A 12488-nucleotide genomic window follows, 5' to 3' on the forward strand; every position below is an offset into this window, starting at 1 on the left:
CAATTGACAAGCCTTTGATTTTTAGAGCATAAATGTATGCTCACCAGTCTAATGCTGACGCATTTGTGGAATCCCAAGGGTGTATATTCTTTTTGTAAAGAAGAAAGCTATTGATTCATAAGCAATAGCTATGCTACCACATTTGCAAAGGGATTATTTATTCTTTGGGATTCAAGTCACCTATCTGAAATGATTTAACTCATATAATGCCACAGAGTAGAATATGCAAAAGCTAAAAAAATTTGAGTTTCTGAAGACTAAAGTCATCTCAAACCAGAAAGAACAATTTCTTCCTAGATAGTTATTTCCTTACACTGGGATTTAAGATCTTAAAATCATAAGTCCTATTTAAGCAGAAACACCATACTTATGTATCTTATGACAGCTTCTTGCCAGAGTAATAAACGTCAACTTTGCTACTAATGCATACAAACCTTTGCTGAGTTTCCCTGAGTTCATTAGAGAAAGATAAAAGCTGGCATAGGTAGGCTGGTATTCCTAGAGGTATTCTCCTATGAAAATTCTTGGCTTCTCTTGTTGGAGAGGAAAACCTTTTTGTTCATCCTCTTAGGTTCTGTTGTTGGAGGTTGTGAATTAAACTACCAACAGACACATTAACAAGGGAAAAGACATTTTTATTCACGTATGTACACAGGAGTTCACAGAAAAATGTGACTCAAAGAGGCAGTTAAAATTTGGGGCTTATATACCATCTCAATAGGTAAATGAGAGAGGGAAAAATAGCCCTTAAGGCAAAACAAATGACTTTCAGGAAAGATAAATGAGTCCTTAGGAAAATAGATGGCAGATATGACAGTTTTGTGACTGTCTGTATAGTTGATTTCTTATCCTGGTGCTGACTTCTTGTCTTCTGTGATAGGAGTCAGTCTTCCCTGGTTATGAAACCTCTGGAGAGGGGATTTATAACAGTTAAATTCTTTTTTGGAGGCTCTGCTTTTAGGCAGATAGGAATAGTTCAGGAAAAAAACTTTTCTTGTGTCTGTTGATTCTCAACTGCCTTCAGCTCAAAGTAATTTTTATGCCATGGTGGCGTATTCTGGACCCCTTCACCATCCTGTTCAGTTATGCTTACTTCTAGTTCTTAGTGTCTAACTTGTAGCAAATATACTAGTTTGATTGTTTTGATTTATTTTGAGTAATCCAAAGTGTTTTTTGTTTTTTTTTTTCAGAAGAGTTGTGAAATGATTTGAGTTGGAGGAAAGTTAGTGGGCACCTAGTTTGTAATTAAAATCCAGTATCCAAATCCAAAATAGTAATTATTTTTCCCAGCCAGCAAACTGGGTACAAGGAGTACACTGATATGTTTTGAAGAGTAGAAGTCACCTTTTTATTTTTTGGATGAAGCTTCTGACAATATTTACTGGTTTCCTGAACTAAAGTCAGTATCATTGGACCTTAGACATGAGGCTTCAGAATGAGACTGTTTATGTTGCCATCCTTCCATCCTTAATGTATTTACACAGGGACAGAATAAGTGGGATTAATGCAATTGAATATAGTATGTGGTGAAACTTCTCATTGAGGTCATTTAGAGTGATTCTTTTCAGGACAAGTTGAATTCAAGATGACAAAAGATGGGATGTGACATTTTCAGAAGAGCTTATATTTAATTTTATCATTTGTCAGATGAAAATAAGCACATGACAGCAAGCATTTCATGATTTTTTTTTGGGTATCGTGCTCAGAGAGTATCATTTCATATTTGAGGAAAATAGTTTTTTTCTAATTATTTGTTGAAATACACTCCTTATCATATTTAAGATAATAGGAAATGAGATGTTACAAAACTGAAGCTTATCTATTAAATGCCAAATGTTTTCATTTTAACTATTTTGAGTAGAAATATTTTTAAAAAGCATTTAGTTTTCCCTCTCTAATTAATGAGTACTAAGAGTATTATCAACTAGAAATTTTCTCGACAGCTTAGACTTCAGCAAGAATCTGTATTATGTGATGAGGTCGAGAGCTGTTGAGCTCTTTGCCATACTTCCAGAGGCTCCAGATTAGTTGAGGATTTTGAATTCTTATATCTCTTTGTTGTTGTTAATCTCTATTGATTTTAGATGTTCAGTTCTTACTACAAATAAGTTCTCTCTTCTACCTTCTAATATGCTTTTTCAGATATCTGCTATGGACTTGAAACCCCCAAAAATGTTTGTTCAAATTATGTCAGCAATAAGAGTAAACAGGTATCGAGTGAGTGTGTTAGGTACTCTCTCAGAGAAGAGAGTATGAGTTTTATTTTGTTGTTGGTGGCTGTTGATATATTGTTTGTCCAGATACCTTTATTGCATATTTCCTGGAGCAAATATTCTTCATTTAAATTCTACCAATTACTTTGAGAAAATTCTTGTTACTTTGGTACGTGTTAATATTGGCAAGGTTTTGAATAATTTTGGATAGTAGGATTATACATATATTTTAAATAGTGCTTATTTATCTTTATATAATTGTGAAAAATTATAAACAAATTAAAAATTTTTTTTTTAATAAAAGGCTGAAAAACAGTCAGTTAAACTACAGGCTGAACGCTTGGAAAAAGAGCTGCAGTCAAGCAATGAACAAAATACTATTTTAATCAGTAAATTGCATAAAGCTGAACGGGAAATAAATACATTGACCAGTAAAGTAAGTCGCCTTATGTTTCTACTTCATTCTTTAAAATGCTTGATATTGTATAATGACAAAGAAATTTTGTGCTTAAATAGTTTAGATCTCTATATTGAATTTTTTTTTTATCCTGTCATTCTACCTTCCCAATACATGCAGAATCGGACCAGTTCTTACCACCTCGTCCACTGTGACCACTCTAGTCCAACCCATGATCTCTCTGGGCTCAATTTTTACAGTAACCTCCTAAATGGTCTCTTTACTCTCCACTCGTTTAGAACTCTGTGTGATCTGGCTCCTGCAATCTTTCCACAGCCATCACAGTCTATTTTCCCTCCTGTTTGCTTTGCTCCAGCCTCACTGGCCTTCTCACTCTTCTTTGAGCAAGCTTACTTCTACCTCAGGGCCTTTGCACTTGCCCACCTGCCATGGTCTTCCCTCACGTATCTACATAGCTTGCTTTCTTACCTCTTTCATATGTTACCTTATCAGAGAGGCCTTCCTTGTCTTCACTTTGTAAAATACTATCTTCCCTTTTCCTCTACCTTACTCTCTATCTTCCTTACCTGCTGTATTTTCCTTCATAGCTCTTAACATCATCTGATACATTTATATTCATTTATTTTTTATCTCAATTTTTCTTTCCCGCCCCTTTTCTCTCAACCAAATGTAAGCTGCAAGAGAGCAGAGACATTGCTTTTATTGCTGTTGTATCTCCAGCTCCTGGAACAGTGCTGACACACAGTAGGAATTCAATAAATGTTTGTTAAATGAGTAAATTAGTATCAGCAGCATGATCTGCATTTATGCTATTTTTAAAAGAATATAATGATTTGAACATCTTTTACATACAGAGTTTTCTCAGGAACTTAACAGGTTTTTTTCCCCTCAGATGCAGTGTATATAAGGAATCCAGTAACCAGAAAGAGGATAACAATGATGAAAGTATTCTATAGAAGACTGTAGTGAATAAGAATATCAGCTCTGGAGTCAGAGAGACTGGATTCAAGTTCCATTTCTTCCCCTTACTAGCTGTGTGGCCTTGGGCAATTTACTTTCTCTCTGAATACTTTAGTTTTTTCCATTATAAGATGAGACTTGCTACCTTATAGAGTGTGGCAAAGATTAAGATATTATGCATAAAGCACTTAACATAAGGTCTAATATATAATCACCCAAATATTAGCTATTAGTATTAATAGTACTTGGGGCATACTCTAAGTAGACTTCGAAATGAGACTTGTTTCTGAATCAATGAAATCATGTATTTTTTATCAGAGCAGAGTTATGTAAAATCACCTTAAAAAACAAAATGGCTGCCAGACCGGAGGAAATTTACTGTAGCCTGGTAGAGATATATGAACTTATCTAAAGGAGTAATGTATTCATCATAAATTCCTTGACCAAGGGATTACTTGAGAAGACTCAGGCAGTGTTTATGACAGAGGGAAGAGAGAATTTTAGTCATCAGAATGCAAGTATTCTGGTCCCATTGATGAGATCATTCTTACTATGGAAAGGAATACACTAATCTGTTTTAATTTGTGGCCATGAAGCAGTCAGTTCATCTCATTCCATTTGTTCTGATTTCATGATCACCAAGCAACTTTCTGTTTTTTGACTTCTCATGTAATTTTGTCTACAGGGAGAGAATGCACTGGTCCTTCAGACTTAGAGTATTCTATTTTTCATTATAGTTTTTTCTTGTAATAATAAACTGACATTCTGATTTTATAGATCACTCTTTGTAAACTTTATTAATGTGAGTCTAACCTTTGGAATCTTCTTTAAGTGTGGTGACAGAACTGGATTTCTGTGCCTGAAAGGCCAAACCATAATATTTAGATGTATTAGATGCCATCCTTGGGAGATAGTCCACCTAGTTTATTTCATGGCAAACACATACTCTTGTATATTTGCAGATTATATGTCTAGTGACATTTAAAATTTTTGTTTGAATTTCTGTTCTTTACAGTTTGCAAAGTGGTTTTGTAGCCAATGTATCATTTAATTCATTAGACATGCCTGACACTAGAAAGAATAAGTAAAAATTAGGCAATAAGATTTTTAGTTGTTAAAATATTTTAATTCAAATATAGTCTTCTAATCTATCTTATAGGTTAAGATTCAGAAATTTTTTAGAAATTCTAGAATATTTAGAAACTAAAAACTGTCATTTTGGAGAAGGTAATGAAGTGCAATGGAAAAGTTCATGGGCTTTGAATCAGATGACTCTATCTTTGAATCCTGACTCATTCATCTCACTCACCACCTATGTGACTTCTGATCTGGTTAACTTTTATTTTTTTCTTTTTCTTTCTTTCTTTCTTTTTGGTGAGGAAGATTGGCCTTGAGCTAACATCTGTTGCCAGTCTTCCTCCACTTTGTATGTGGGATGCCGCCATAGCGTGGCTTGATGAGCGGTGTGTAGGTCTGCGCCTGGGATCCAAACCTGCGAACCCTGGGCCGCTGAAGCAGAGCTTGTGGACTTAACCGCTATGCCACCCGGCCAGCTCCCTTGCTTAACTTTTAAATGGGTATAATACCTATCTCTTACAGGATTTTTGTAAGACTAAAGATAGCACTCAAGGCTATCTTTAACAGTAGCTAGTGATAAAAATGACAATGGCAACAATTATACACTAGTGATATCCTTAAATGAGAAAATGATGTAACATACAGAACCTCAAGCTCATTGACTAGTTTCGGTCCTCATTGTGTCAATAACTGTGTGTATAACTTCAGGCAAGTTACTTAATATTATTGGGATTCCTCATAGATGAAATGAGGCGTTGTTTTAGCTGATCCCTAAAAACACTTCCAGCCTAAGATTGTGTAAGTCCTACTGGAAAATAAATAAATAATTTGATTGCTTCCTGATTAACTGTAAATAGATTATTTATACATTCGGTAGATAGATATCGAGTGCCTACAATGATAGAGTAGATGAAGAAATAAATGCAAAACACAAAGAAGTAAATTTAGAATACAGGGAGTTCTCTCATGCTTTTCTTCCAGTTCTGGTATAAATTATTTTCAATTTTGTAAAAAATTATTGAGTACTCAATATTTTTGAAACACTGTTCTAGACCTGAGTAGCTGGATTAGACTGGAATAGCTGGAGTAATCTGAACCATAGATGGAGCAGCAGGACATTGGCTAAGCTGACTTCTGCTGTGGCTTCTGACTCTTGGGGACCACCAAATACTTTTCCTGCAGCACGTTTTACCTCAGCTCATTTGTGTCCTGGCTCTGATTTCTCTTTTTCTGTACATACCCTTCTCTATTGCTCTTTCTTTTTAAAAAGAGTTAATACATAGATGATTTTTCGTACTCTGCTGAAGGAAGCGCTTTTTAGTACTTCTCTGCTTAACACACATTGCTAAAAGTTGCCTGTCTTTTTAAAGGCACACTTGCATTATTTTGCATATAAATGGCATATTAAAAACCACCCTGCAACTTTAGACAAACCAAGTTTTCATTTGAAATCTTGCATGTAAAAAGATTTCATTGGAAGGATAAATTTTAAAATAATATTTCAAACATGATTCTCACAGTTTTCTTTGCAACTTGAAATTTTCATCAACATTTTGTGATTCTAGCAAACGGTTGTTTGCAATGCAAAGGAACACCTGGGGTGCATTTGTCTAAGTTATTCAAATTTGTAAATGTTTGTTAGATTTTTGAACAGAGTTATGTCAGTGTGACTATCAGTGTCTTGGATTAAAAAGTATTACCAAAGATAGCCTGAAAATGATGATGTTAAAGATATTTCACATTCAAAGACGTGAATTCTTCTAGTTACCCTATGAGGTGTTTGATCTTTAGAACTCCAATAAAATATACAGTTTTAAGGGTCATCCCACAGAGTTATTCTTATTAGCTGGGTTAATGAGGTCATACCATCTCAGACCTTTGAAAAAGATCAAATTTAAGTACTATCTCTTTGGAATTTGCATCAAGAGCTTCTTGAGTAACATTTTTTTCAACTATATTTGTATTTCTTGCTTACATATATTATTTTCCTGCATTCTCTCTGTGTGTATGTGTATGTGTAATTTAACAGATTCTGAACCCCTGTAAAATGCCTACTGTTGCCATTTTTACATTTCTTAAAGTTTTGTTGGTAGTACTAGGTGGTACTCTCTGAATACTTCTATTGTGTCAAAAACATAAAGCAAATTCACAACCTAAACGCTAGAATCTACATGGAGAACATATTGTGGGAAAAATAAAACAGGGTAGCTTGGCCCAGGGGAGCTTCAGAAGACTGGATCTCTTGAAATTATGTAGAACATTTTAATATTGTGCATTTTGTTTAGGAAAAGATCCCTAGTTTTCCTAGGCTTTTGAGCCCTGATCACAAAGAAGGTTAAGAACCAGGGATCTAGAGACAGATAGAAACTTCATTACGACTATTTGGGATATGGTTCAAATTACCCAAAGAAAGTGCTACTATTTGTCGTATCTAAGTAATAAATACATAAGTGTTTCATTTTTAATCAATAAAATAATTCTTTTAAATATATTTTTAGGACGTTAACAATTACTATTAGTATAAGTGCATTCATTATTTCAGGATTATAGAAATGTGGCAGTAAAGAAAAACTTAAACTCATGTATGTCCATAGGTGAGTAAATTTGAATGCAGAGAGGACAAGTCCCTTGCTTGAGCATATACCACTGGCTTAATAATAAAAGTAGGCCTGAAGACAGCCTTTACTCATTTACTTCCTATCCAGTGTTCTTTAAGTGTCAATAATTATAGTTTAGTTGAAAATGTTTTCTCGTTTCAGTAAATCTCAGGGTGAAATGAATTAAGAAATAGATTTTTATATATTTTGTAGTTCTACTTGTTGAAATGAATTAAGATTCTACAAAATAAGATGGCTCTATTTTCCACCTCATATTTAAAGCAGCTGCAGTGTGGTTTGTTAATGAACTGCTTTGTCATTCGTAACCTTTTACAGTTAGTATATAATAGCAGGTTATAATTACATTTGTCATAGAAATTGGATTTTCATTGTACTTGTATTTCTTCAAAATTTTAAAGCATTTATAGTTTAAATTCTGTCTGTCCATGAAATTATAATGTAGTAAAACCCAATCTACAGAAAGTTTAAGTATTAAAATAAATAGGATTTCTTAGCTGCTTTCATGTAGTTAAACATTGTTCTATGAGACTTGCTTTCATAGAAAAGAACTTCAGAATGATTTAAAAAGGCACAACTGATGTCAGCACAAGTATTCATTTTATGTACTGTCATTTAAAACTCTGCAAGTTAATTTGGAGAGATATGTCTTAGTGTGGTTAGCAGTACAGAGGCAGCACAGTACTTGCTTTTCTGTTTATTTCCTTTAAGTGAGGATTTTGCACCACACCATTCCTTGCAACGTTTTCAAGACTTTTCATGGATGGAGTCTCTTCAGTAAGACACTTCTCTTTCTCTCATCCTTGCCCTCTTTGGCTCTAGGGCCTCTTCCTAATTTGTTTCTAACTCCCATATCCAGTTTTTATAGATTTTTATTGCACTCAAGTAAATTATCCTTTACCCTTTTGTTCCCACCATCTCACATTTTACATATTTGGCTTGTATATCTTTGTGGCTTTCTACTCTGATTTCCTAGTTTTGTATATTAGTATAGTAATATGTCAGAAAGCAGGGTTATCTAACCTACTATCTGTATTAGTTAAATCCTCATTATAGCACTGTACCTAAGTTTAGAAGCACCTTACCAAAGGGAAGGGGTATGGAAAATGTTAGAGAGTAGTGCAGATGATTGGAGAGACAAAGCTTTCTTGTTTGCTCCTGTATCACCAGTTCCTAAAACAGTGCTAGGGCGCCTAATAGATGCTGGATAAATATTTATTGAATGAATGAAGGAATACTACTTATGAACTAGAATTATTCAACTTTCAAATAGGATGTCTTAGGGAAAACTAAAATTAGTATGTAATGGATTAATTATATAGAAAATATTGACAATTATTTACATTCACTTGGGGCTTTAAAAGAATCAAGTTTTGGCAATAAAGGTTTAAATTCAATTTATATGTTTTACTCTTGTTCCTCCCACTACCACCACCACCACCACCACACACACACACACACACACACACACAAATACAAATACAAATCATTTAGTCACCAAATTCAATCGATTCTTCCTTCTTGCCCGCTTTGTCAGTCCTTTGCCTCGCAGTTGGTTTCTTTACCTTCAGTTTGTTAATCCAACACATTTGCAATTAGAGTTAACTTTCTGAAATAAAGTTGGTTGTGGCACCTTCAATAGCTAACAGGGTACAAAATCCTTTTGTATGGCATATAAAGTTTAGATTTCACACCTTCCTCTGCTCTACCTATAACACGTTGCTCATGTTTTCCAAGGAGACCATGTGATGGTGTTATACCTGTATAACATTTTACATGCTATTACTTATAAATGCTACCACGGCATGGCTTGCCAAGCGGTGTGTCGGTGTGCGCCGGGGATCCGAACCGGCGAACCCCGGGCCACCGCAGCGGAGCACGCGCACTTAACCGCTTGCGCCACCAGGCCGGCCCTCTACCACCACTTTTTTTAAAAGAAGGTTTCATTTTTTTCCCTAAAGATGTTTCAGTCATTAACTGTTGGTTTTTAGGTACTGGTAGGTAAGCCTTTTAAGGCAAGATTAAGCCAGATGACCCCACCCAGATATTTGTAAGGAATTTGTAAAGAAATGACTCAGTTCTATTAGGAAAAGACTGTTTTCTTGGTGCCAAGTACTGTTTCAGGCACTGAAGCACTTTCCCTCCTGGAAGGTGCTTACCTTGTATACTCTGCTACCGAAACGTTTTCTCATTTCTACTAATGTTTTTGGGTAAGCACTTAATGGCAAGAAAATGACCAATAGTAATTTTAATTTCTAATTATCAACAGGTAAAAGAACTTAAACATTCAAACAAACTGGAAATAACAGACATCAAACTGGAGGCAGCAAGAGCTAAGAGTGAGCTAGAAAGAGAAAGGAATAAGATTCAGAGTGAACTGGATGGTAATATATGATTTCCCATGCTTTTTACTATTATTTTCACATATAAACTCAAATTATTAAAATAATAATTCAAACTGAATTTTTATTTCCAGATTTTCAACTTAATTGAATTTTAACCTTAGAGCACATATGGGTTGTTTTTGTTTATATGTTGAATGTTCGTTCTGTGATCTAACTTTTAAAAAAAATCAATCTTATGTTTATGTCATAGTTATTTGATTAATACATAAATTAAGTGAAACTTTACAAATGGGATTCCATGCTTCCTGGGTTATAAATTTAAATCTATTTAGATCATGTGATTATTAGTTCCAGGCCATTTTAAGTCTAAAGAATGTGAGGAAGATAGGTGGCCCAATTTTTAAGTTTTTGAAATTTTTTATGTAGACCCTAGGCCAGTTATTGAAGCTAGTTCAGCCTCGGCTTATTTTTAAGCTCCAGTTTAGTCTTAGAATATCCTTCTCATCAAGATTCCTCAGAAATTATATTATTTCCAACTTTTATAAGTGCTGAAATAAGCTGCCTTTGGCCTATAACTGTCCTTGAATTGGTCTAGTTAAACTGGCCTCTGTAGTTTCAGAGAGAGCTTATGATAAATGATTGTTTTCATTATTAATTTCTACTTGATGTTGACTCATGGATTTCCATAGAGTTGGGGAGTAAATTTTCTTAGGAACTCAGCGTTTAGGATCCAGTTCTGCATTCTTTTTTAACTTTGAGTTACATATGAATTTGTTTTAGTTATTCCGTCTGTAAAATACTTGCCATCTCATTACAAGAAAGATTTGTGAATTCGTTGGACAAACTTGAAAGTTTCCAATTTGTGTTTCTACTAGAAATGGAACAGTTCTGCTAGAATGATAGGTTTTGAAGGATTCTATGATTTTATTCCCTCTGCTTCCAGCCAGCTTTATGATGCTGCTGCCTGTGGGGCTTAGGTTACAGAACCCATTTAGAGGTGAAGTATTTAAACCTCTTTGGATATCATCTGGATTGATGTCCTCAGCTCTCAGGATTAAAGTTTTTATGTGTGTATACTAAATAAAATAATGACAGAAAAATTAACTCTTGAGTTTTCGTCTGTTTTGTTCTTAAGAAAAATTTGTCAATAATGTAAAGATCTTTGAGTATATCCAGCGAGACTTACTTTCTACACTTTTGTCTTGCCAGCTTATGAATGCTTGCTGTTAATTGTGATTTTTCATCTTAGTAACATTGAGTATAGTACATTTTTCTCCTTAAAAAACTACTAGGATTACAGTCAGACAATGAAATTCTCAAATCAGCTGTTGAACACCACAAAATGCTCTTAGTAGAAAAGGATCGTGAATTAATACGTAAGGTACAAGCTGCCAAGGAAGAAGGTTATCAAAAACTTGTGGTATTACAAGATGAAAAGTAAGTACTTAATTACTTTATTTTCTGTTAAATCTCTTTGCAAATGGAAACATTTTGCTGACATATCATCCTTATTGTAGTTCTTGTAACATAATTATTGTCTGTTGTTTTAGGCTAGAACTTGAGAACAGATTAGCAGATTTGGAGAAAATGAAAGTGGAACATGATGTCTGGAGGCAATCTGAAAAGGATCAGTGTGAAGAGAAATTGCGGGCTTCACAGATGGCCGAAGAGTCGGCCAGAAGGGAACTTCAGAGTATTAGGTTATATATGTGTATATATATTGTAAACTTTTCATTTTGAAATAATTGCAGAGATAACGAAACATTGTAAAAGTAGTACAAAGAATTCCCGTATAATTTTCACCCAGATCTCTGAATATTAACATCTTATATAACCATATTAAAATAATCAAAACTAAGGAATTAACATTAATATAATCAGGCAATCAAATAAACATTACTATTATCAAACCTATATACTTTATTCAAATCTTAACAGCTGTCCCACTGATGTCCTTTTTCTGGTCCAAGATCCAATCCAGAATCACACATTGCCTTTACGTAGTCTACTGTAATTTTGAACATATTAATACTTTTGAAGAGTGCTGGCCAGTTATTTTGTAGATTATCCCTCAATTTGAGTTTATCTTCTTTATGATTAAATTCAGGTTATTCATTTTTAGCGAGAATGGCACCAAAGTCAAAGTCATGTGTCCTCAGTGCATCATATCAGAAGGTACATAATTAGTCCCCTTATTGGTGATGTTAACTTTGATCACTTGGTTAAGGTAGTGTCTGCCAGATTTTTTCATTGTAAAATGACTAATTTTTCCTCTTTTTAATATATAATTATCTTATGGGGAGATACTTTGAGACTGTTAATATTCTTATCATACTTTCTCATCATGCATTTTTCCACTAATTTAGCATCCATTGGGCAAATCTGAGACAGTTTGAGCAATAAAATAAATTATAATAAAAGATTAAAACCCATAGGATAAAATAAGAATCCATGCATCCAAACTGATATGTTATATAATATTTAGAGAGAAGGGAAAGCTCTTTTCAGGAGAATTCCAACTAATAAATGTAGAAGGAATGATGGAAATAGGAAAACATCATTTGGCGAACACATTAATAGTTGTAGGCATGATACTGAAAATTTTCAAAAGTTTTTCAGCATCTCTGGAGATAATCATGATTTTCCTCCCTTAGCACTATTAATATAGTGTATTAATGGATTTCCTAACCTTTTTTACTTTTTTAAATTTTTTTGTGAGGAAGATCAGCCCTGAGCTAACATCTATTGCCAATCCTCCTCCTTTTTATCCCCAAAGCCCCAGTAGATAATTGTATGTCATAGTTGCACATCCTTCTAGTTGCCTCAGCGTGGCCGGACAAGTGGTGCATCGGTGCGCACC

At 34.2% G+C, this 12488-nt stretch overlaps 1 protein-coding gene across 6 annotated transcripts in view; it reads left to right on the forward strand.

The window, feature by feature from the left end:
- The window catches only part of CEP83 (centrosomal protein 83), a 121152-nt gene that overhangs the window by 76901 nt on the left and 31763 nt on the right, over positions 1–12488 (forward strand). For 5 of the 6 annotated variants that reach the window (XM_058568657.1, XM_058568654.1, XM_058568653.1 and 2 more), the window contains 4 exons: positions 2518–2649; positions 9553–9667; positions 10921–11065; positions 11179–11328. In XM_058568657.1, the coding sequence (XP_058424640.1) occupies positions 2518–2649; positions 9553–9667; positions 10921–11065; positions 11179–11328 (542 nt within the window). The remainder of the gene's footprint in view (positions 1–2517; positions 2650–9552; positions 9668–10920; positions 11066–11178; positions 11329–12488) is intronic. The other variant, XM_058568658.1, reaches the window with a different exon arrangement.

The sequence above is a fragment of the Diceros bicornis genome, chromosome 25 (assembly GCF_020826845.1).
Source record: "Diceros bicornis minor isolate mBicDic1 chromosome 25, mDicBic1.mat.cur, whole genome shotgun sequence".
NCBI classification, from domain to species: Eukaryota; Metazoa; Chordata; class Mammalia; order Perissodactyla; family Rhinocerotidae; genus Diceros; species Diceros bicornis.